Genomic DNA, 26,631 nt, shown 5'->3' with positions numbered 1-26,631 from the left:
CTGCTTTGGAAATGTGTACAAAGGCCATTCTCTGTAGGTCCCAGTTTCCTCTTTTGAAAAACGAGCAGGTTGGAAGGTGTTACTTGTGCTGAAGTGGAACAGGCACTGGGTTTGGAGTAAGAAGATCCAAGTCAAGACCCTGGCATTTCTAAAATGTTCATAGGATCTCGGTCAAGGAATTTAAAATGCCAAGCTTCAGGGTCCTCAAGGACAAGGTTGAAATGAAAGTACCCATTTCGTGATGTTGCCATAAGGATTAAGTAGAAGATGCTCTTGACCGAGCACAAATACAGTTGCATGGTACAATCTCTCAAGTTCCATCTAGTCCTAGTATGCTCTGTACTGTGATGGGTTTGTAAAGGGTAACACATTCATTGTCTTCGGCTAAAATGCCCAGTTTGTATCTTTGCACTTGTTTTGTTTTTCTGGTTTTTTTTTCATTTTGGCATATGTATAAATACAGTTTCATGAAGATATTGGCAGGTTTCCCATGAGCCAACACTCTTTAGAATTTCTGTAAGAAAATCTCCCAGACGACAGAGTGTTCTAAAGGAGCTCTATATTTATGTCGTTTGGTACAAAAATAAAATATAAAAAAAGCCAACAACTAAACAGGCCTTTGCATAAACCATCCTATGCCCTAAGGTGGCTTGAGGGAGCAAGTTGCTCACATCTCAAAACTGAGAGGAACATTAGCCTTTGTGAGTCCCTATTTTTTTCTCCCTGAATCTCTTAGGGTCTTACTCATTTCCCTAGGCTTTTCACCACCCCTCCTTCCTCTCCCGATAAGCCAGAATCCTTTCCTGCCCCCAGGCAAAGGAAAATCACCATGAACCTACAGTTGTAATAAGGTGAAAAGCACACACACAGCTCCCAAACACACTCATACCCCGACACCCTGAAATATGAACTCCCAGGGGAAGTTCCTATTGACCACTGTTGACATGGCATAGCTCCATGCGGAAGCCCCGTAAATTCTCGGCACCTTAGTTTTCTTACCTGAAATTGGAAGCTGTACCTCTCTGTAAAGGTTATGCATTAGTTTCCTAATGCCTCTGTGATGAATTACCACAAACTTTGTGGCTTGAAACAACACAGAGTCATTATTTTACAGCTTTGGCAGTCAGAATGCCTAAAATCTAGGCATTGGCAAGACTCCAAGGCCAGAGACACAGTCTTTCTCTCTCTCTCTCTCTCTCTCTCTCTCTCTCTCTCTCTCAGTCCCCCCAACCTCCTCCTTCCAAGTTGCATCTCATTCCCTGACTCTCTAACACTCTTGTCTACCTCTTAAGCTGCTATAAGTCTCCTTATGATTACATTGAGCTCAGCAAGATAATTCAGGATAATCTTCCCATCTCAAAATTCTTAGTCATACCTACAAAATTCCTTTTGCCATGTAAAGTAACATAGCCACAGGTTCTGGGGATTAGGATGTGGACAATTTTTGTGGACCATTATTCTGTCTACCACAGGTTGTAAAAAGGAGCAGATCAGGTCATGGACAAAAAAAATTATACTTGTCTATGGAATCATGAATGCAGGGCTGAGCTTTGCATGTGTGTATATGTGTGTATACATATGCATATGTATATGTGTATGTGCACATACATATGTATATACACACATATGTAATAAGTGCATATATAAATTTGTATATTTACACATGCATATATATGTGTGTATGGCATTTTCAATGAATGGCACATAGAAGTTCCCAATTATGTACTATGACTACATTTTTTTAAAAAGAAGAGTCAAAGCAGGGCAGCTCTGCAGACTTTAAGAGACCTAGATCTAGAGGGAATCCAGAACCACTGGAAATAAATTTGCATTCCTTGGAAAGTGTCAGTGGGCTAGTGGGTCAGATAATAATCATAGATAATAATAGCAGAGTCATAATAACACTAGCCATCACAATAGCTGATGCATTCACTGGCTCCTGCATGAAAGACACTGTTTTATCCTTTAAGTTATCTCAAACTCTCACAGCAGCTCTATGGTAGGGGTTAATATTACTCCCATTTAATAGATTATGGCACTGAGGCCTAGGGTAGTTTACATATTTCATCAGGGTCATGTAGCTGGTAGGTAGTACAACCTCAGTTTAAGGGCAGGTTTAATTAGATTTAAAATATGAACTTGACACCTTGTGTCCTCCTTAAGTTAGGAATATGAAATCTCAATAAATTCATCAAAGTAGAAGTTGTACATGCCACATCCTCAGACTAGGATGTGATACTATTCAATATTAACAGCATCTAGTTTGCAAGTGAACCTGTCTACTTGTTAATCACAGAAGGATAACCTCCTCAGTAACTCTTGGGCCAGGAAACGCAGACTCAAATCACCATCTCTTGAAAAAGGAGCAGGAGCTGGAAAGCTGCTTATCCAACTCACTATGTGGGCAAAGTCATAGTCAGGAGCCCTATGGCGTTTATTGAGGAGCAAGAAAGATTGAAAATAAACCAGTGAAGGGTTCCCCTCGAGGGGCCAAAAAGGAATTTCAAAACAAAGTCAAAGACAGCCGTAGGAAGGAATTAATACAAATAAAAGCTGAGATAAATGAAATCAGAAAAAAAAAGTAACAGGAGCCTCATCAATAAAATGAAAAGGCCTGTTCAAAGGAGAGAGAAACAGAGAACATAAATAAACACATTAGAAACGAACTAGAGACGTAACCATAGGAGCACAGAAGATAAAACAGATTTAATGAGGACACTGTATACAACCCTATACTAATATATTGGAAAGTCTTGATAAAATGCAGTATTTTCTTAGAAAATATAAATTATCAAATTTGAGTCATGATGCTCTAGAAAATCTAACTAGACAGATAACATAAAATAAACTGATAAGAGAGCTAAATAACTGCAATTGAAAAGAAGACATCAAGCCCAAGGGATTATAGGGAGACCCTACCAACGCATCAGAGAACGGATAACCAGAGTCTTATGCAAAGCAACCCAGAGAAAGGAAGTAAAAAGACAGTGTTCTAATATATTCAGAATGCTCACATGATTCTGATACCCACACTGGGCAAATGCATACTTATCCATCTAGAAAAATCTGTAGACATATTAGAACGGATGTGTTCCTTGTGTGGTAGGATGAAAAATCAATGTACAAAAATCAGTAATAGCTCTGCTCAATGTCAGCCATAACTCACTGGAAAATATAAGGGAAAACATAAGAGAAAAACGGATCTTACTCCTGAAGTGGAAAAGACTGTAATAATGGAAGCTATATGTTTTTCACACTATATTCCAAACATAACTCATTTAATCCTAACAGCAGTGCTATGCAGTGGGAACTTATTTATAGTGAACAAAGCAAGTACAGAGAGGGTAAGCATTTTGTCCAAGGTCACAGTCAATACGTGAGAGAACCAGGATCTGGACTCTGGTGGTCTGGTAGCCTGCATCCAAAACACATGTTTGTAATCTCTAGAGCACAGTGCATCATAAAAATACCTATGAAGGACCATCCCCCCACAAGATACATGCAAGATTTTTATGATCAAAAGTCAATGCCTTCAGTAAAGGGTTTAAAGGAACTTTTCATAAATGGAGGTGCAAACTGTGTTTTCTGAACTACAAGACTCACAACTGTAAAGATGCCGTACCCATCAGGATAAGAAAAGCTATAGTGTTCTAGCAAGTGATCCTCCCAAACTAGAAGCTTGCACACAGAGGTTAGTGCATTGTCCAGGCAAGGTGGGATCAGGCAGCCTTCCTCCATCCTGCAGCGTGCATCTAGATCACCGGGTCTCCAAGCTGCTCATGGCAAGATAAGAGAGGGCTTGAGAGACACGCAGGCTGTTTGAAAGGGCTGGGTCTGCCAGCGACTTGGACTGTTTCAGCACAGATTCCGTCCTTCACAATCCTGTCCCATGGTCCCTCCAGCCCAGCTGCAAGGGAGGCTCAGAACCGGAGTCTACAGTGCATCCAGGAAGAGGGCCCCGCATGGTGAAGCCATCTCCGTCTCTGGTGATGGTCAGCAGTGCCCAGCACGGAGCTGGCTCTCAATATATATTTCCTAAAGGAAAAAAATAAACTGTCCCCCAATTTACTCTGCAAATGCAATGCAATGCAATATCACCCCAAAATCCACTAAGGCTTTATATGGAACTTTACAAGCCCACTCTGAAATTCATCTGAAGGGGAAAATGAGTAAGAACAGTGAGAAAACTTTGAATAGAAAATTAGTGTTCATGGCAGGGAGGAGACTTACTTTTCTATATCCAAACCACACTATATAAAGCCATAGTAATTAAACTAGGGTAAAATTATTGCCGGAATATACAGATCATCCAATAGGGAAGACTTCAGCCATGTGTATACATGATATACATGGGGATATAGTATGTGACAATATAGCATTTCAAATTAGTGGAAGGATGGACCCTCCAGATAATTATTATTATAAAAATAAGTTAAAATAACTACTTCTACCATGCACAAAATTCAGTTCCACAGACTAAATAACTAAAGGTGTGAAAACTATATGTATTAGAAGAATATACAGAAAGATGTCTCATCATTTGCAGTTTCCTAAGCATAGCACAAATTTCAGAAGCAATAACGGACTGTGATAGATAGGTTGTAAGATGTCAAAAGCAAGATTAAAATACAAACACCAACTGGAAGAAAATTTCAATATATATGGAAGGAAAAGGGTAACAGTTCACAAAATTTGTGAAACGTGTGAGCCAATGAGGAAAAAGACCAGCTTTACAATAGAAAATTGGTCAAAGCCCGTGGCAGGACAGTCTTCAGGAGGAGACATGCACATGGCTCTGACACGAAAAGATGGTGAGCCTGTCAATAATCAGGGAAATGCAACTCCACCCACAAGCAAGCTTTTTTCCTCCAGCCCAAATTGGCCACAATGAACATGAAAAATGTAGGCAATGGGCTCCCTCATTCATCAGTGACAGAACTGCAAACTTCTGGAGTCTCTGCAGACAGTCATGTTAGAAGATCTATCAAAATTTTGAAATTCCTAAATCACTGACCCAGCAATTCCTCTTCTAAGAATCTCTCTTACAGAAATATACACAAGTGCAGTGATATATGTACAAAGATCTTTATTATGGCACCGTTTGTGATAGCAAACAGCTATAAAGAACCAAAATGCCTATCAATAAAGATTAGCTAAAAGCATTATGGTACGTTTATGCTGTGCAATGCCAAATAACCATTAAAAAGATAGATCTCTATGAATGCTGATTTGAAAAGTTGTTCAAGAAATAGAATTAGGTACAAATGCTTGCCTCACTATATATTCTGTCCCAAAAAAGTCCAACCATTGTAATATAATGAGAATGGTTTGTGGGACATTGATGTAACCCAGCAGCCAAGGAGAATGAACTGGAATACACACGCATGAACAAAGACAATTTCACTGTACTAGTGAGTGGGGGTGGTAGATGCTGTTGAGCGTGCGTGCATGTGTACTGTGTGGCTATCACATTAAAAATGACTGAGCAAGTAGAGCAACAAATATGCATCAAATTCTGTGTTAAGCTTTAACATTCCTCCCTGGAAACCATTCAGATGATTCAGGAGGCTGCAGCAATGGACAACTGGTGATTGGCAGCTTCGTCATGACAACGCCCCCTTATGCACCATATCTCCTACAGAGTTTTTTGATGAAACATCAAATCACCCAGGTGACTCAGCCCCCCTACAGCACAGATTTGGTGCCCTGCAATTTCTGGTTTTTCTTAAAACTAAAATCACCTTTGAAAGGGAAGAGATTTCGGACCATCAGTGAGATTCAGGAAAATATGACAGGGCAGCTGATGGTGACTGGGAGAACTGTGACAAGTCCCAAGGTGCCAAGTTTAATGGGGACTTAGGCATCACTGGGCTCTATCCAATTCTTCTTGTATCTTCTTCAATAAATGTCTCTATTTCTTGTATCACATGGTTGGATATTTTCTGGACAGACCGTTTTATCAATCTAATGTATTTAATGTATATCTTTAAATACGTTAATAAAATTTTGGAAAAGTACATAGTAGTTAACCATGATGACCACTGGAATAGGAAGTTAGAATATATGTGGAGTGAGAAATGAAGAATTTCCACATTTTACTCTGTAGACTTCAATAATACTTAATCATTTACAACAAAAGTATGATGATTTGTGTGTGTGTGAAGATTGAGAGGCAGCTCCATTTAATAAACTATTTCTCATATTTGCTGGAAACCTAATGACATAAATGGGTGGATTCAGACTTCATCAACCGCTTGTTGTGTTCTTTGTATGTTTATATAACTCACTTTATCTGTACTGCAACCCTACTAACAGAGAGTTACTTTAGTTTATCAAATGCAAAAGAAAGGAAATAGACTGGACCAGGGTACCAGGACAGGACTTCTTCCAAGAACCTTCCATTGCACTTTGGGCAAGAGCGTATAAACATTAGGAAGATAATGGCTGTGTCTGTGCAATAACCTGGGGGAGGGGGGAGTGGGTAGAGGAGACCAAGAAGAGTGACAGCTTATTTCATGCATGAGGTGTTCCTGGCTTTTCACTGGAGTGATCCTGGGTCAAGTTTTCAGCTCTGCCTTTAGTTGGGTTTTATGTCTCTCCTACCAGCTACTGGTTCTTGCAACCTGGGAAGATTTTCTACCCAAACCTTCTCACAGAGCCCCTTCCTGCTTTCATGTGAGTGCCTGAGACTCTTTGGACTCAGATTCAGTAGATCTTTGTTCCACCTCATGGAAGAAAGGCAAAGAAGAGACTTCCTGCTTTCTACTGCCTCCAACTGGAACAGACCGGCCAGGGTCATATCGTGCAAACAGAAACAGCTGGATTTGGAGAAACAAGAGTAGAAAAAGATGCCTTGGTTATTACACAGACATGAATCCGAATGCCAGCGTTGCCATTTATGGTGTGACATGCTTTATTTCTTGGCTCTTCGTTCTGCTTCTGTGTAAAGCAGGAATGAGGAGAGCTGAGATCTTTTTTATAGTTAAAAAATAGATATGCAAAGTATCCAGTGGATGTTATATGCTCAATAAATAGAAACACCACCATTGTCACCATTACTGCGGTTATTTTGTTAAATGCCTTGCAATTTCTAATTGTTTTTGCTACCAATGTATCATGGGACCTCCGTGGCAGGCTCCCCATCTGCCACATATGAGAATAAGTCTCCCAAGACATGATCTGCTTGGGGAGGAAAGGTGGCTGATCTCTCAAAGGAGAACGGCCTTGAGCCTGTTCCTCAATAGACTTTTATTGGGTTTAATTTGCATAGGAATACAGGGCATATACTCAAAGCTCAATCATTGTCAGGCAGTACTGATCAAAGAATAGATAACAAAGAACTATGAGGGCTTATTCTGAGTCAGGGTCAGAGAGCTAAAGGGCCATAAAACTTTGGGGAGACCCTTATCCCTTAAGTTGAGGCTATTAGCCAAGCAGGTTTCACAGGATTTTATGCATTCTTTCTTAGGCCTGATCGCCCAGGGGAACCCGCCCTTTCCAGCACAGGGCTGCACACACCTCCAGCATTGTTTCAGGTTTAAGTCATTTGGGGAATGTGAGCAGCCAAGAGATGAGGAGACTTTTTACAGGTAGAAGGAGGACTCCGGCTATGTTAAAGCTGAGGGGTGAGGGTCCATTACCCCCTTTTTCTATAGTCCCTCAGGTCCTTCCCTGATGGCCCCTTCTCACCATGCCTGTCTTAGCTCATCCCTCCCTTGAGGAATCTTACTCGTTGTTGGCTAACCAGTCATGCACTGGGGGCCAGGCAGGGTGAAATAAAGGGGGCGGAGGTGGAGCTCCTGCTGGGGAAGATAACTTTTGTCTCCTAAGTGGCTTTTGGTCCCAAGGTCTTTTGACTCAACCTTAGCCACGGGGGTTACAGCTTCTGAAGCCAGGCAGGGCAGTTCCCAACAGACCTTCTAGTACCCTAGTAAATTAAGGTAAAATAGGAATGTCTATCCCATTTCACAGGTGAGGGATGAGATTGAAGAAGTTAAATGACTTACTGGCGGTCAGATAGGTCCGAAGGAATGAAGATGATGTTTATACAGATCTTTCCAGTTGTGTAGCTCTTGTCTTATTTATTACGTGCACCCTATCCCTAATGCCTAGCAAAGGACCACGGACAAGTGGACACTCAAAGAATTCCAGTTTCTGGGTTGATTTTTCAGGGGTTGATTTTTCTGCTTCCTTCTTTCTCCCCATGCCTCTCTGAGAGATTTTTTCCCCACTACAAACCTCAAAATTGCAAGTGTTGTTTCCACATCCCATTCAGCTGCCTGTTTGGTCCATCGGGGAGCCCGTCCTACCTCGAAGGGCCCGTCTGCTGTCAGGCTTGGGTAGTTCCAGGCTTGGGTAGTTACAGACCAGCAGAGGCTGCAAATGTAGCTAATTGAACAGGAACAGTGACAGCTGCTCGCACACTGTCAGTGGTCCTGGAAGGATCGCCTCGGAGCTACAAGCCCAATAAAAACCTTGTTTTTGCAATTGTCTTCAGCCTTCATCGACAGATTCACTGGGAATAGATTCTGGTTTGAGAAACTAGTTGATAATTCCCGGTGAATTGGTCTGTCATGCTTTTTAAAGCCTGTGTATTTCATGGAAAACAGTTTTTAAATTTGCTTTGTGCAGGGATGTGCACTCTGGTTTCCCCCTCAACTCCGCCAAAGTGTCACAAATGACGTTCCTCGAATTTACCAATTTACAGGATTAACGTGCTTTTATCAAGACACCTGTGCCCTAGATCGACTCCAGCCAGAATAGCTGTCTCCCTTTCTAAACTCTGACCTGTTTTGCAGGCAAAGGAGGCCTTGGTTTTAGGTCACCTCCAGCGGGGACACCGGCATTCGGAGCTAACCCTCGGCTCTGTTTTATCACGCAGTTGCGTGGAGGAGTACAAGCTGGCTCCCGATGGAAAATCCTGCCTAATGCTCTCAGACGTCTGCGAGGGCCCCAAGTGCCTCAAACCCGACTCCAAATTCAACGACACCCTCTTTGGAGAGATGCTACATGGTTACAACAACCGGACCCAGCATGTGAACCAAGGCCAAGTCTTCCAGATGACCTTTAGGTATGGAACAGACACTTGCACTTACTTCATTGGCTGAGTTACTGACCCAAAATATGGGTGGGGGAGGAGCCATGGGCCCCATTGAATAGAGTCCTCTTATACTGGGAAGCATCTCCCTCACCCGCTGATGCCCACCCATGAGGGGTAGAAGTTAGAACAATTCACTCCATGAGGTTTCTTTTTTTTTTTACCAACCTAGCCCTTATTTATCCCATTTTTCTAACTCTGTCCACATATTTTAAATTTAATACTAAATTATCCTGTAAGTACAGTTAATGGATTTTTTAAAAAAATAATTAATCTTTCAGTCCATTACAAAAGAGGTGTCCTGTGCAGACGATTCAAGCAGTTCAAAAATAAAGACATTTAACAAAGTGGAAAATAAAATTACCCTCACCCATAAATACACAGAATTAACATTTTCTTGAACATTCTTAAAATACCCCTCTCCCCCCCTCTCTTCCTCTCTATCTGCACATTCTGCATGCACACACATGCACACGAAATCTCAGTAAAGCTGTTTAGATACTGCTTTTTTTCCCCTCAACAATATGTCAAGGACCTGTCTCCCTGTTAACAAATGCTGAGGCATATGAGACATTACAATATGAGACTACTCTCTTATGAGAGCAGATAGAACAGGGACTGGGTTGGCCAAATCATAGGAGGATTAGACAGGCAGTCCAATGGCAAAAGGCTTCCTGGGAAAGCTGATGAAACTGGAGCTGTTCTATCTGGAGAAGAAAGACCTTGGGCGGGGTGTATTCATGCCTCAGAATCTGAAGAGCCATAATGTGGTAGAGTGAGAAGAATTGTTCCATGTATAAGAAGTTACTATCTCTTTTAAAAACAAAATGATTCTTTTAGATAGTTTTGCATGACAGGATGACAGGATGTTATTGCAAAGCAGGGTTCTCCCCACCATTTGAGGTTCTATCAACATAAATCAGAACTAATAAGAAACATAACATTTATCACCATCCCTATTCCATCATCTAATTATTAATAGTGGTAATTGCACTAGGGGTGGTAATACTAGCTACTGTTTGTTAAGAATTACTACATATCAGGCTTTCATAATAATAATAACAAGATCAATAATAGCCAGTAACATTTCTTCAGCACAGGCGGAAAACATTCTAAACACATGTAATCCATTATTTTATGTAATCCTCAAAGGGTCTTAGGAAGCAGGGGCTATTATTATTCCCTTCATACAGATAAGAAGTGGAAATGTTAAGTGACCTTCCCAAATGCCCCTTCTAGGAAGTGAGGGGGCCAGGAGAATGCCATTTAAACTTCATTAGTAAAACCCTTTGAGGCACCATGACCTTCATTTTACAACAGAAAAGTTAACACCAGCGAGGTAAAGTGATTTTCTCAAGGTCACCATCTACTGAGAGAGATGTGAGTCTTGCTGACGCTAAAGGCTTGCTCTTGTCCTCCAATTCAACACACCTCATTATCTCCTATTTCAGAGAACTAGAATGGAACCGTGAATTCCCTAAAATCCTTCACCTGTGTAGCTATCCCATGCTCTTTGAGCATCTCATATGTCCCAGGTACCATGCTGGTTACTTGGGTGGGATACAATGGAAAATGAGAGGAAAATGACCCTGTACCCTGTAGTGCTAGGTGTTGTGTGTGCGTGCGTATGTGTGATCATGATCTTCTGTGTTCAGTTAATTTGTGGTAGGTAGGTACGATGAAACTAAGATTCGGATTCCAGGAAAGCAATGAACAGCAGGATCTAATTTAGTTTAGAGAGTGGAGGGAGCACATCTGTTGGACTAGAGAACAGTCATAGGCTTTGGAGTCTACTTTGCAGATGAAGTAGTTATTTAACTAACCCCTGGAAGATGCGTGGGAGTTAGCCTTAGAAAAGGCTCCAAGCAGAGACAGATATTCTAGGAAAGAAAAATCAGATTGGCCTGGTGAGTTTACAGCTGAGCAAATGAGGAAAGCAAGGTAGGAGGTGAAGCCCAAGCAGTAAGCAGTGGCCGATTGTGGCAGTCTTGCAGGCCTAGTCTTTATTCTCATAGCAAACGGTAGGACTCTTAAATGGTTAAGGGAGGAGAGCATGTCAGGATTGCTCTGTATTTTTCAGCCTCGCGGTGGCTGTGGCTGCTTGGGAAGGAGACTGGAGAGGGCGGGGTGGGAAAGAGTGAAATGGAGTGTCAATTAGGTGTCTGTAGGTGAAGCCACATGAGACTGTTGGTGACTTCCAGCAGGATGATGGGAATACGACTGAAGGTAAAGAGGAATATTGGCAGATAGTTGTGAGTTATAATGGACAAGGTCCAGTGAGCAGCTGCAGGCAAAAGGGTAAGGCTGAAGAAGGAATCAGGGGTGATAGAGTGATTGGCAGCCACACAGCAATTTAGTGGCAGAGCCGAGCCCTCCAATTTCCGGCAAATTGCTTTGTACTCCTCAGATGCTCACGCAGAGGTGGAATGCTACCTTATTGGAAAAACTCTCAGAGAAATTTAAGGACAATCTGGATGAACTACTCAATACGGAGATGGTAAAATACTAGTTTTCCACAGTATTTTAAAAATAAAACCTCTGACACTGTCTTGAGTATCATGATGGATAGAATAATGCTGTGTGGGACCCAAAAGAAAGAAAAAATTTTTAAAAAACTGTCCCTTGTTTTTGACAAAGGAATTTATATGCTTTCAGATAACACATGGTATTGAAAAAAATGTCTGAAAATTTAATTTGCAATGTGGTGTTCCAAGGAATGTCAGTGGTTTCCAGAGAGTTCCCATGTGAAGCCTTTCAAAAGGAATTACAAGGAATAATTTGTGGTTCCAAATAAATTTTTGGATTCTTTGTTCCAGTTCTGTGCAAAACACCACTGGTATTTTGATAAGAATTATCTTGAATCAGTAGATTGCTTTGGTGGTATGGACGTTTTCATTATACTGATTCTTCTTATCTGTTACCATGTCAATTGCTTTCCTCAGTGTCTTAGAACTTTTTTTTCTTTTTTTAGGTATGTTTTATTGATTAGGCCATTATGGTTGTCCCACTCCTCCCCCTTCATTCCCCTCCACCCTGCATACCCCCTCCCCCACCATTCCCCCCCTTTAGTTTATGACCACGTGTCTCAAGTTCTTTAGATTCTATATTTCCCCCACTATTCTTGCCCTCCCCCCATCTATTTTCTACCTACTGTCTATGCTATTTTCTGTACCTTCTCCCCCCTTCTCCTCCTCCCACTCCCCTGTTGCTAACCCTCCATGTGATCTCCATTTCTATGGTTCCACTCCTGATCTAGCTGTCCTCTTAGTTTGCTTTTGTTTTAGGTGTGGTTGTTAGTAACTGTGAGTTTGCTGTCCTTTCACTGTTCATATTTTTTATCTTCTTTTCCTTAGATAAGTCTCTTTAACATTTCATATAATAAGGGCTTAGTGATGATGAACTCCTTGAACTTGACCTCCTCTGAGAAGCGCTTTATCTGCCCTTCCATTCTAAATGAAGCTTTGCTGAATAGAGCAATCTTGGCTGTAGGTCCTTACAATTCATGACTTGAAATACTTCTTTCCAGCCCCTTTCTGCCTGTAAGGTGTCTTTTGGAAAATCAGCTGACACAGATCAGCTGACAGTGATTTAACCTCCTTGGTTAAATGTTGTTGTAGGTATTTTATTTTTTGATGCAATTGTAAATGAGATTGTTACTTTTATTTTCTTTTTCTGATAGAGGTTCATTATATGGGTATAAAAATGCAACCAATTATCTGATAAAGGGCTTCTCAGAGGATGAGGCCTGTGAACTGGAGTTTGAAGACAGAGAAGAGCCATAGGGGCATTTTCCTGCCCAGAGAGGAAGCCACAGACCCCCAGACGTACGGATATGCAGGAGTCGAGAAAACAGATCTCCAGACTGATTTGGCTCCAAATCCTGGTCCCACATGTGACAAGCAGAGTTTTCCTGCCTCCTCTTTAAAAAGGGATGTTTTATCAGATGCTAGGCACAGTGTATGTTTTATATCGTTTGATTTTTTGCAAAAACTTCTGGAGTGGCTACATGTGATAAATGATCAAAGACACTAGTTCTCATTCTCTGTGTGAAGATTATTAGCTTGACCCAGAAGGAGGATCCACATTGGGTTGTGAGACGCTAGATTGAAAAGGGGCTTCATGGAATCCAAGGATTTCATTTTATATGTGAAGGGACTTGGTCAAGGCCACAGAGCATGTCATTGCAGAGCAAGCCCAGTACTGCAGATCTCCTGATGGCCTGGAGTGCATGCCTTCCCACTACCAACGCACACTGCTCAGCAACAGGGAGCTTGGCTCCTTCAAGCTGGAGCCATCAGGGGCCTTCATGCTCCTGCGTGTCTCCACGCTCAGACAGAATGTTATCCCATCGGGAGTTTTTATTCAGCCTCAAACTCTCTGTTCCTCGTTCCCAAGCATTCAATTTTAGGTTGTCTCTGTGAGTAGACGGGGTCTGTGTCTGTCCTGATTTGCTCATGGAGGGGAGTAGAATGATGAGATTACACTTTCTCTTTGGCAACAGCCTCAAGATTTAGAGAACTTCCCAGACTACCATTATATTAGAGTAGCCCCTTTCTCTTAAGCTCTGCCATCCTTGGCTTCAGTTAAATGTTCTTTGCAATTATTTCCATCTCCAGACCAGGTCACCTCTTGGAGCCGTAGGCTAAGGCAGTTGACCTTGGCCTTGCAGCTTCTGATGAGTCTACATTTCTCTCTCTCAAGTCTCCCTTCATGAGCCCCAGACAGGGCATGGGGAGCAGGGAGGACTGGGGGTGTCTGCAGCTACTTTGTCCCCCAAGTTCCAGAAATGAGTCCTGCGAAGTTTTCAGCATCAAGGCAGTTGTCATTTCTCCCCTTCTCTTCCTCCTCTCTCGCCCTTCTCCAAGTAATCTCGAGTCCAGCCCTCCGGAGTAGCCGGCGGGCACCCTACCCGCTGGCCTGCCATATGCTTCATTTCCTGGAGACTTTCTGGCTCAGGATTTCAAACTTTCCACCAGCTAACGCATTTCCTGTGTGACAGCCACAGCTCTGCTTTGTTCTTCTCCCTGCCCCTGCCCAGATCCCCACACCCAGCAACTGCTGGGAGAAGCCCAGTCTGCATTCTCATGTCCTTGCCTGAATCTCCAAAAAAGCAACCTGGATTTCTGCTTCTCAAAAAGTCTTACATTCCAAGTTTCCAAACTGGGCAAATACTTGAAGCTTAACTCATTCAGGACTGACTCCTTGTGGTACAGATGGAGAAACTGAGGCCCAGGAAAGAATATAACTTGTCCAATGCTCATGTGATTTGGGGCTCCTCAGAGACTAAGAGGTAGTGTTTGTAACTCCCGAACCAGTTTTCTGGTTTCAGGTTGTGTCATAAGGGATGCATATATATATAACTTCTAAATACCTGTTAGTTGCATGTGGTGAAAAGAGCTACCTGGTTTATCCCTGCTGTCATCAGAGAGAGAAAACCAAGTGCCATGGAAGGATGTCAGATTCCTAACTGAGGAGGGATCTGAGCAGATGCACCCCCAGGAGCAAGATTCTGCAATGATCCCTTCCTGGCACCTCAACAGGTTGCCCCATACAGGCTGCAGCCTGTCTCTGGAGATGAGCGTGTAGAGATGTTTAAACCCCTGCCGAGTCCAGTAGTTACCAGCCAGCCACCATGCATGAAGATGAAGGGTAGTCCTCACTAAGAGACGCACAGAGAAAGGTCAAGGCAGGGCAAGAGTGATAAAGAGAAGCAGTCAGACAACGCGGAGACCTGGAGAGACCAAGTAGAGGAGGCATTCAGTAAGAGCCTGAGTGACAAGAGGAGAGAAGGACAAGCACAGAAAGAATTAAAGCCGTGTAGAGTGGGGGCAGGGTTAAAGAGATGAGGGGACAGATGGGGAAAGGTTTGGAAAGGAGTGAAAGAAAGGAGGGTTCAAGGAGAGACCTGTAATGATAGAGAAAAAAGACCCACTGTTCATACTAAAGTCACAAGGGAATTTATCTTCAGGAGGGAATGAGGGCTATTTTAAGAGGCTGGCTGGTGCAGGAGAGAGCCCTGGATTAGGGATCAAGTTCAGCTGGGGATGAATGGCCATCAAAGCCTTTAGTAAACTGTTAGGCTCTGTGGAGATGTGAAGAGTCAAAGACCACACTTCTGAATTGCCTCTGAGCCTGGTAAGTGATACTCGGCTCTGGGGCCACTAATCCATTTTGCTGCCCTGTGTTGTTCTGAGTGACGATGCAGAGTCACTATCAGAGTCCCCTCCCCTGAGCTCTTGATCAGTGAGGAAATTGACAGGCTGTTGGTGTGAGATAAACTCATCAAAGTCTGGTAGTATTTGATTTTTTTTAATTTATTTGATTTTTACTTCCCTCCCCTCCCCGTCCTCATCCATCCTACCTTATTCCTGTAAGAAAGAAAGGTCAACTTTGGTTATAGATTGCCTGGATTTAGATAAACATCAGGCAAGAACTATTACTGAGCCCGGAGACTCAGAAACTGCAGCAAGGAGATGTTGCTTGGGAATAGGGGCTGAACAAATTGCAATGGTAGATCTTGCGAAAGCTTTATCAAAAATAAGGCAGTTCTGCCTGCAGCTGATATTTGCTCACGAGTCTTCAAGAATGACCTACAGAAAGCATAAGGAGCTCGTGAAAGATTTGCTAGGACGGCACTTTTCAATTTGGTCTGCTCCTCAGATGTGCGTATTGAACAGCATACGCAGACAGTTTGGGGTAAGAAGTGTGATTTCAGGTGGAGGCACCACCAACCCACACCTGGCAAAGGGCTTGCTTTAAGGACCTAAGGGAGGTTGGCCTTTTCTAGCGACACCACCTGTTCCCTAGCTGCAGGTCCCCAGTTCCATCTTATTAAGTGGCCTCCAAAGCTTTGTTTTTTTTTTTTCCTAGTGCCTCCTCGGGAGATAGTTGTACTTGCTGCTTCTGGATTCTTTTTTTCCCCTCTCTAATGTCTCTTCCCCCCACCCTACCCCCCCTCTTAACCATGTGTACAATTTTTTTTATGTGCCAGATCCTGTACCCCATACTCTTTTTTCTCATTTAATCTTTCTAATACCTATTGCAAAGTGGCCCTTAACAACTTGGCTTTACCAAAAAAAAAAAAAAGAAGAAGAAGAAAGAAAAGAAAGAAAGAAAATAGATGTAGCAATCAGAATGTATTAGGTTGTACCTTATAACAGACCAATTCAAAACTGTGATGGCTTCCCAGACAAGGGAATATGTGTTACTCATCCCACACACCCCACACATTATGGTATTTGGGAAGCCAGGTGCACAGAAGAATCAGCCTCATGTGCTTCCATGGTCTCTGTAATAATGGGAAAGAAACTTGGCTCTCCTCACTTCCCCATAGAGATGACATTCTGCTTATAGTTCATTGGTCAAATCCCGTCTCATGGTCACAGTGCCCCTCAAAAGATTGATCGGGGACATTCAGTCCTATCATGTGTTGAGAAGCAGAGACCCAGAAATGTGTAGGACATCAGTACCATTTACTAAACGCTGCTAGCCCATAGGTCTAATAACAAAGCCCATTTAGCAGGATGTCTGCTGGGCTCCCAGCATCCTCCACCTTTGCATGACCACCTCTGAAAACTGTAGGAATACTTTCTGTTCTCTTTTTGTCAATTTCCTCCCTTAATTTCCAAATAACCATAGACTTTAAGATGGAAGAACCTTGGGGAATATTTTGTAGGGGGCACCCCAACCCATTTTGCAGATGAGATGCCTGAGGCTCACAATGTTTATGTAAATTACCTAAAATCTTATAGCTAGTAAGTAAATAAGCCAGGATTCCACCCCCTAGTATGTTGGGCTATACTAGCTGTCTCCACACTGTAGGCTTAAAGATATAGGATCCAACTTCTACACTCTACAAATGGTAATGTCAAGGCCAAGGCTCAAGAACTATTAACAGCAGAGCCAGACCTAGAAACTGTTTTTCTGCACTCTCAGGCCTGGGTTTTTTGCAGTATGCCACAATCTTATTGTAACAAGAGAAAGCAAAGGAGGCTGGTAGTGGAGAGATTGCTAATTAATAGTGGCATTAGCTTTCAATTTCCAAGACTATTCCCAAGCCACTCTATGCAGTAATATGCTAGCTCTTAGCAAAATCCTCAACTTGCCACCTGGAGCCACAGCTATATGCTGCTACCTTTTAGGGGAACCATCGGTGAGATCTTAGAAGTGGACTGAGGACAGGAGTTGGAGGCTGAATCACAGGAGTTAAGGGGCTCTTCTCCCTGGGGTTTGCCTCAGGCTGGCTGCAGAAGGACCGTTCTTCTGTGTCTCCATTTCTCCAGGGTTTCCTGACACCTTATGTGGGAGTCAGGCCCCATGCGTCTGGTTACCATAGGCCCTGGAATCAGAAAACTCAGTTCCCACTCCTGTCCTGCCACTTGCTGCTCTGTTGCCCTTGGCCATTCTCCCCTTCTGGTTTCTGTTGCCTTTTCTTTAAATTAAGGTTCAGGCAGAACTTGAGAGCATTCGAGCTAGAACACAGCACTCTCTTCTTCCCTTTCTTCTCAAAGCCCACGGCCAGGGGCTTCATGAAGCCTTTTCTACTCTACGGACCACATGGGGCCGCACCAAGATGTAGCAGTGATTTTTTTCCCCAGCTTAGGAGACCAGGAAAGTGCCTTTCACTGGGTTCCCTGGAGCCTCACATTATCCAGCAAGGTAGGGATCCCCTGGCCTTGTGTCTAAGATTCCCAGCATTAGAGTTGGAGTCCTAGTTTGCTACTTGTCAACTCTGTGACCTTAGGCACGTTAGTTCATTTAGGAAGAGTAGCCATGATCCCCAATTGCTGGTGGTGCCGTGATGATTAGGTGAGACTGACACCTGCACTGTCCCTGCTTTCTGCAGACAGGAAGGACCCAGGTGCTGTAGGAGCCTGCTACATCGATCATCAATCAATCATCACTCATTGATGATCAATCAATCATCAATCATCAATCAATCATTGATGAGCCTGCCTCATCAATCTAGAACCTTCAGGTTCTAGAAAGAACCTGAGGCAAAGGCCATCCCCATGTGCATGATTCTGCAGGAACTTGGCCCCTTTCATGGCTGGGACCCAACTCAGAGCATCAGGGTGCAGCCATTAGAAGTAATAGGGTCCAAGTTACACATCAATCATTTCCCAGCTTTGTGGCTTTGGACAAATCTCTTAAGCTCTCTCAACCTCAAGACCCCCAATGGTGAAAATGGGCTTCACCTCAAAATATCTTCAGAAGTCTGTGGTGAAGATTGAACAGGCTAATAAGCAGAGGTCCTAGACACAGTCGGCTCTCAGTAAATATTGTTTTCTCTTCCTTTAATTGTATCTCCCCACCCACCCCTACCCCCATTTCCAGAGCATACAGTAGATGAAGACTTTGTTATTGTTGTATTGCCCCAAAACTCACCTCTGGACTGGAGCCGTGGTCATCCTCACCACTTCCTCCAGCCAGCACATGTTTTGGTGAATACAGTGCTTTGGTGAAATGCTCAACGTAGGAACAGAAACACAGCCCTTTGTGCTCTGTGGGTCTGTCAGGGTATACAGCTCAGTTATTGGGGTGGAATGGACAGCAGCCTGGGGTCACCTCTGTGTGGGGTGTTTATCCAGCCTTTGGAAAGACATGATCTTGCCGATCGATGTGTTGGATCACCTGTGTCCTAGGGTGGATCCTCTTTGTTCGGTCTGAATGATCCACAGTGAAACGTATCTAATTAGAAAGGTGGGACTTAGATGCCCGTGTGTCCTGTGTGGGACATGATAATGGGCCTGGGCCCAGATCCACAAGTTCCAGAAGTGTGTTCATCTCCTACCTCCGGGACAGTATTTACCATATACGTTAGAAGTGGCACATCTAAACTGGCAGAATGATGGTTGACCAGTAAGCCCTACTGGTCTGTCTGTACGTGAGTCTTGCTCACCGACTTCCTCTCCTGAGTTCCTTCCTTTCTCATCAACTCATCACACCCTCTGGGCATTTCTCAATATCCTTATACATGATTGATAGTGTAAACTATTTTTTCTTTATTTTTCAAAGCCCGACTTTGAGGAATATGGAGATAGATTTCCCCCATGACACAAGTGAACAGAGCAGGTTGACTGTCATACTTCTTACATAGAAAATTGAAGTTTCGAGAGGTGGGGTGTGGTTCCCAATGTCATACATCAGTAAAGTGATGGAGGCGAGGCTCAAGGTCTTCCCTCTTCCCCACCCTATAGCCTGCACACCATGTGGGCACATGCACACGCGTATAGTCTCCAACCATGTGATCCTCACAGTGTAGGGGAACAAGAAACAGCTATCATCATTGTACAGGAAAATCTTAGGGCAGGGATTTTTCCATATGTCTATTTATAGCAGAACTGAATACACATGACTCACACTAGTGCTTCTCAAACTCTCAAGTGCATACAGATCTCTAAGGGATCCTGCTGATATACAAGCTATGGTTCAGTGGGTCATGGATAAGGCCTGAGATCTGCATTCCAAATGAACTCCTGGGTCTGAGGACCAGCTTTGACCAGTAAGGTGCTAACCTGAACTTGATGCTAGACGTGAGCCTGTGTTATGCCCAAGACTGGAGAAAGATTATTGTTCCTCCATTTGCCTGTTTGAAAGCAGGAAACATTGGCCTCTCATCCTGAGGCCAATGGCATTGGAGGACGGTGGAGTCCCAAAGGAGTCTCCCTCCAGAGTGACCAAATACAGAGACCGTGGTTTTGATTTGCATGCAGTGGCCAAGGCAGACGCTGCTGGCCTGCAATCAGAGTGCATAGGGTAGAGCATTAGTGCGTAACAGCACAATTTATGGTCACATTTACCATTCATTCTGCTCACTGATGGGGCAGGGACGCTCTGCGCATCAGTGCCAGTGCGGAAGGCACTTGTCCTGACTGCACTGTCCAGAAGCCATGGTTGGGTGCCCAGGTCAGAGCCCTCTCCGCGTGCCTGCAGCACTTTTCCAGCCATGGCTTGGTGTGACCGAAGGTACTTTGCAGTGGAGAGCTTGACTGCAGTCTGCTTCAGGTCAGAGGCGAAGACAGACTCCCGGGAAGGTAGGAGAATATCCATTTAGGAGTAGACATTGGCCTGGTGAGCTTCATCGTTGTAAGAGCTGAGATAAAACTCTCATACTGTCCACACACATTAGTTTAATTGAGGATAAAAAGAAAATCATAAAATTAAGACCTAGTGAAAGACGCCTTCTATTTTGGGGTGCATGGGGAGCAGGGTATTGAATTGCAATCCAATTGAGGTTAAAGAAGACCTCTCTAGCCCCGACTGGTGTGGCTCAGTGGATTGAGTGCTCACCTGTGAACTGAAAGGTCACTGGTTCAATTCTCAGGGCACGTGCATGGGTTGCAGGTCAGGGGACCTAACAGTGGGGCGTGCATGAAAGGCAACTACACATTGATGTTTCTCTCCCTGTCTTTCTCTCTCCTTTCCACACTCTCTGAAAAGAAATTTTGAAAAAGACCTCTCTAATCTTTTTTGCTAATTATAGTAAGAGAAAAGAGAAAAATAGCCATTTCAATTTTTTACAGTTTTATTCTCAATGTTCACATCTCTGAGTATACCAAAAGGGTCATTTAATGAGGAGAGGAAATTATACCTAGTATATTCAGAATGTTCTCCAACTAGCCTAAAAATGTCTCTCTAATCTGCAAAAGGTGGTAAAACAACAGAAGCAACCAGGTCCAGTTTGCTTCTCCCCTACTCTTCCCCTTTTCTTCTTTTTGTTTCTAGTTTTCTGGCTTCAAAATCCCTGACTAGACTCTGTTCCTTTTCGAGGAGTGGGAAGCCCACCTGAATCACTGAGGCATCTGAAGCAGAGAGAGTTTTTAAAGAGCCACGATCTCACTGTGCTCATATGCAGGCCATACCTCAGGCTGGTCTAAGAACTCAGAAGGAAAAGTCCAATGGGGAACCTACGGAACAGATAAGGATAGATTGTAATTAGCGCAGTGATGGTAATTAGCAGAGCAATTGTAATTAGCACAGCGATTGTTTGGTCATAACATGTGGTTCCAAAGTGACTCCAGGCAGTTTGTTCTTCTAAGTATCTTCTGCCTTTCCTGGTGGTCTTGTTTACACTGCTAATGTACTAATGTGCTTAGCAATCTCTTTTATAAGTAAACACTCCAAAGATACAAGCCAGCCCAACCCCTGGCCAAGCATTAGGAACCTTAATTAATGAAGGCCACAACACTGAAATTTTACTCTATTTGCATTATGCTAAGGCAACACTGGTATATTACTCTCTGAAGAAAGCATAGTGCCTTAGGAGCCATGTGCTACTGTTACTGATGTTTTCTTTTAATTACAGGAGGGAGTGGGATGATGCCCAAGGACAGCACTTGAGGTCAGAAGGTCCAGTCCTGGCTGTTACCACTGGTTCTCATTTAACAAGCTTTTGTTTAGTGCTTGTGCTATACTAAGCACTGGGGATGAAGATGGACGAGATAGTCAAGGTTCTTGCTCCTACAGAGGAGGGCCACTGGCCCAGACGTGGTGTAGGTAAGAGTCAGGGAAAACCCTGAAAGAGATGCTGGCTGACACCTAGAGGGTATGATTTATAGTGAGCTAGGTCGGAGAGGGCTCCGGGCAAGTAAGAGCACAGAGCATCTGCAGACATGAGCATCCAGGGAGACCATGGGCTTGCAGAGATGAACCGTGACAAAGGATGGGCATGCAACCAGAAGCCTTACTTAAGTACCACAGTAGCAAGACCATTTACGGTTCTGCGACTTTACACAGTCTTAAACCTTTCTGAGCCCAGTTTGCTCACCACTAAATCAGGGAACATTGTAATTCCAATCCTAGAGGAGAATTATCTCGGGCAGGGAGAGGTGATGAAAAAAAAATGGGTTAAAATGCTTTGTAAAGTGTAAAGACATGTGCAAATGTTAGTGACATTTTCCTAACCTGAATCTGAGGATGTGTGAGTTACCACTTTGTTCGAATCGTTCTCCTGGAGTGTGCCTCCTGGCACACTTGAGATCATGTGGGTGCAAACTCATTGGCATTACTGTCTTTGTATTCCTCCCAGAGAAATGAAAAAGTGTGTCTGTTCTAAGATCACATTAATCAGCCCACACATGTGTATCAAGAAAATTAATTTTTAGGGAAATATCTCCATTTCAGGGAGATGCTCAGAATAGAAATATACTTAGTAACAATTCTAATGAAAGCTGTGATCATGGTTATTGGATATGAATTAATACAGAAAGCTGCAAGGGCCGTGGCTGGGGTTTTATGTATCATCATCACTGAATAATTACTATTAATGATAATCTAGTGGAACACCTCAAAGGTGGCTCTGAAGGGTCCAGCATGAGCATTTATTTTTATGCCTCCTAAGATCCTCAGAGGAGCCCACTAAGTGTGCAATTAATTAGCAGGCACAAGTTAAGAGCTGAAGCTGCAGGCATTTGGGTAGCCCAGTCCTATTTAATTCAGTATATCCTGAACCACTTTGGAAGAACCTTAACCCTCAAATCAGCCATCCAGCTCTCTGTGTTCTGTGAGTGGCCTGGTGCTGGCTGTGACCTTGAAGCTGTTTTAATTTGTTCTGGATGCTTTCTAGAGTACAAGGAAAGAAATAGGACACAGGACTTCGTCTTCCTTGCCACCTCATAGTTCAGAGAATAGAGTTACACCAAGGGGTGCTCCTTCAACTTTCTGTTTATTTCAAACCACATCAAAGGAGTTAGTGAGGACCCAGCCACTGGGGATATACAAGCCCAGAGGCCCTACAGGCATGTTGAAGGTGTATTTGAAAAGGAGGTGGAAACTTAGTTTGACATTAAACTGCATTGCAGCCACATTGTCTTTCAACCTTGTGATTCAGCCAGCAAATATACCTTGAGTATTTACTATGTGCTAGGTTCTGGAGATGCAGGCTGAACAAGACTCATCTAGTCAAACACTGGTATAAAGTGGGAAAGAATATATACTTCTGGGGGTACTATCTGAGTCCATTTGATTGCAATAGCCCGATTGCAGTGGCCTCGAATAAAGCCAGTTATACAGAATACCTTAGTTTTTACTGAACGTTCTTTTATTCTCTTTTCTGATCCAGGATCTTACCTGGTGCTATGACTATCAAAGCGAAAAAGTGCACCAGACAAGGTCAAACAGGAAGGAAGACTATTCAAGGCTATTGCAATGGGGGAGAGAGGTCTGAGCTCAATTCCATTGAAAGAAAGGGCAGGAGAGTTTTCACGGCTGCCCTGAGCACATGGAAAAGTACTGTAGAGCTGGCCAAAGGGGCATGTCCTGTGCATGGGCAGTTGCTCTGGAATGTGCAAATGTGTTTTTTTTTTTGCTGTCCTTGCTGATTATATTCCAGAGTGGAGGCTCCAAGGTCCTTGAAAAAGACACTGCTGGATTGTAACACTGGCAAGAGGCTTCTTAAAAGACTTACATGTTAAAGGGGCAGAGGAAGAATTTGCAGTGACACACTGCAAAAGAGAATGCTCCAAGACGAGGAAGGTTAGGGTCCCAGAGTCAGGATTCAAAGCTTGTCTGAAGTTCCGTCAAGGAGGGAAATGTGAGGCTGGCTTAGCCACTGACTTACCTTTCTTTGCCTGTCTCTGTGGGCTCCTCTTGGCTGTGACAATCTGGTGGGCTTATTGTTTGGTAGCTATTGAATTCACAAAATGCAAAAACAAAAAGAATATAAAATACATCCAGTGAGGAGAGTTCATCCTTTCCCTGTTCCCTTCCACCCTTTTCTCCTGGCCTCCACCCACTTTTGTTAGTTTCTTAGGTAGCTTTCCACGGGTGGTTTGGTGGGGGTTTTTTTTTGTTGTTTTTTTTGTAGGCAAATCCAAGCAAATAAGATGGAATATTATTTCCCCCCACTTTTTTCACAAAAGATACATCAAATATATCAGTTTTCACTTTTTCCTCCCTTAGTGATATCTCTTAGAGACCCTCCCATGGGCAAACTTGCAGCAGTGACACAGAATCCCTCTGATGAATGCCATCCCCCATCCCCACCCTCCCTCCACTCCCCCACCCCCACGCCGGAAGGAGGAGGGGCGCCAGGGAGGTGGAAAGAACTGGGTTTGGAGACCGGTTACTCTGCCTCTTGTGCTGCCCGGCCTCACACACGTGACTTCACCATGGTCAGCCGAGTCTCCTCCGATGGAAAATAAGGTCCTGACCTCAGTGTGTTGCTGTGAGACAACCAAGGTAACGAATGTCAGGAGTCTAGTGCCAGTAAGTAAAGGTGATGGTAGTAGTGACAATGGTAATAATATTAGTGATGACAGACAGACAGAACTTAACCTGCACCAGGGGCCATTTTATCTTTCATTCAGTCAAGAACACTAACTGAGGACCTATTATACAGGGTGGGCAATAGTAGGTTTATGGTGGTTCATATGGAAGAATATCTAATACAAAAATAAGTATTGATAATATAAGAATAAACTCAGTTTCACATACTCACAACTGTATACCACTCATGAAAAAATCAGAATACAACAGTAAATAAAACTCATAAAGAAACCCCCTTCTTCCTGAATTATTTTCTAGTGTAGGAGACAATCAACAAGTAATGTGTACCATGTCAAGGGGTCACACTAAGGAGGAAAGTATGGTAAGAAGTCTAGGGTGTCTAGGCAGGGGATTCTACTGAATAGAGCTGGACAGCAAGGAGCTCTATTATGTATATCTATATATTTTATTTATCATTAGAGGGGAAGGGAAGGAGAGAGGAAGAGAAACATGAATGTATGGTTGCTTCTCCTGCATCCCCTGCTGGGAACTGGCCTGCAACCCAGGCATGTGCCCTGACTGGGAATCGAACCGAGATCGTCTGGTTCGCAGGCCCGTGCTCAATCCACTGAGCTATGCCAGCCAGGGCAGGAGCTCTTTGATAAGGTAACATTTGCGCAGGGTCCTTAACAGGTAAGACAGTGCACCTTGCAGAGGGCAGGGACACAGCTTCTAGGCTGAGGGTGTAGCAAGACCCTTGGCATGCCTAGGAACAAAAAGCAGCCCAGATGGATGGAACATAGTCAAAGAGAAAAGAAAGACAAGTGGTAGGAGAAAAGGCTGTAAAGATAGAGGTAATGGATGCGGAGTGGAGCCCTGTGGCAGTTTGTGCAGAGTCCTGAGAGGCACGTCAGTATAGTGCTTTGGATTTTACAGAGTGAGGGGAGAAAGAAGCCAGTGTGTGGTTTGAGTTTCTCACATTTTTAAGAGGCCCCTCCATCTGGGATGTGAAGAATAGATGTTAGTGGGCTGGGTGGACGTAGAGAAAGGCATTCCGAGGCTTTTGCAGAGGCCCAGGTGAAAGGCAGTAGAGCTTGGCCCTAGGATTTGACACTGAAAGAGGTGGCCAGATGCTGGGTGTATTCTCAAGGCAGAGCCACAGAATTTACCCATGAGGGAGGGGGAAGCAAGGTTGGCTTCTTGCTTTTAGCTGGAGCATTTGGACAGATAAAAGGGTCATTGACTGAGACAAGAAAGACCATGAGAGGAGCGGGCATAAGGAAGGGGATAATAAACAGAAATTTTGTTTTGACCATGTTAATAAAATGAACCTTTTCTGTGGAAAATTCCAGTTGTTTTTAAAGGTAGCAATAGGTAATAAAGCCTCAGATACTCATCATCCTGCTTCCAGCACCATCTAGTCTAGTACATCGCCTAGAGGGATGTCTGGAATCCAGAAGAGAGGCCAGGCTTGAAATGCAGATTTCAGATTATTTAGCATATACACGGGAGAAAAGAAATGAGGGAAGGCAAACTCACCTGGGAGTAGAGAGAGAAGTGGAGAGCCCCAGCCCTGAGCCCAGGGGCTCCCATTCTTCTAAGTCAGAGAGATGAATAGCCAGCAGCAAAGGAGGAGGAGAACCAGCTTCCAGGGACAGAGAGGAGAAGCTGCAAGCAGCTTCTCCTGTAAAAACCCATGCGGTTCTTGCCACGGTGTCCTGCAGAGGTCTGACACTCATTTTCTCAAGGACATTCAGCTGGTCGACAGTGGCGTTAGGATGGGAATCTGGGCAGTCTAACCCAAAACCCATCCTCAAAGGTCCATTCCTCCCCCATCCTCCACCCTGTGGTCCCACATGCCACTCCTGGGTATCCCTGTGCCAGGCTGAGAGACTTGAGAGTGGTGGAGTAGCGGAGTGGGAGAATATCAAAGTACGCCCATGTTAAAAGTGGGCTAATAATGCAGCACATTATATGTGTGATGGACCACCAAATTACCTTTGTCAATAACTCCACACTGCCTAAGAGTATTATGGTGATGATAATTGCTGTTTACTGAGCACAGAGCCATGGGTTAGGCACTCAGCAAAGTGCTTCAAATGCTTTAATTTTCACAAGTTTGTGGAGACGAGCCAAGGTTATATCCACTCTATATACAAAGACACTGAAGTTACAGAGCTGAAAAAGTGGTGAGGGCGCAGCTCTGTTCTACTAAAGGCTTTGGGATCACGTCATTCGAGGGAAAGGGGGGCAGGAGGAGCAACATAGGCTTTGGGGTCCAGTAGATTTGGATTCAAATCTCAGGTCTCTGAAATGTGAACTTGGTC

The 26,631-nt window shown here is 43.7% G+C and overlaps 1 protein-coding gene across 2 annotated transcripts in view; it reads left to right on the top strand.

Moving 5' to 3' along the window:
* ASTN2 (astrotactin 2) overlaps positions 1-26,631 on the top strand; it is an 829,294-nt gene that overhangs the window by 514,476 nt on the left and 288,187 nt on the right. For both annotated transcript variants that reach the window (XM_037059148.1, XM_037059147.1), the window contains exon 13: positions 8,882-9,070. In XM_037059148.1, the coding sequence (XP_036915043.1) occupies positions 8,882-9,070 (189 nt within the window). The remainder of the gene's footprint in view (positions 1-8,881; positions 9,071-26,631) is intronic.

Source organism: Sturnira hondurensis, unplaced genomic scaffold (assembly GCF_014824575.4).
Source record: "Sturnira hondurensis isolate 20B ecotype Veracruz unplaced genomic scaffold, ASM1482457v3 Scaffold0010448, whole genome shotgun sequence".
In the NCBI taxonomy this organism is placed as follows: Eukaryota; Metazoa; Chordata; class Mammalia; order Chiroptera; family Phyllostomidae; genus Sturnira; species Sturnira hondurensis.
The sequence above is the reverse complement of the archived record's forward strand: the minus strand, read 5'-3'. Positions and strand labels throughout refer to the sequence as shown.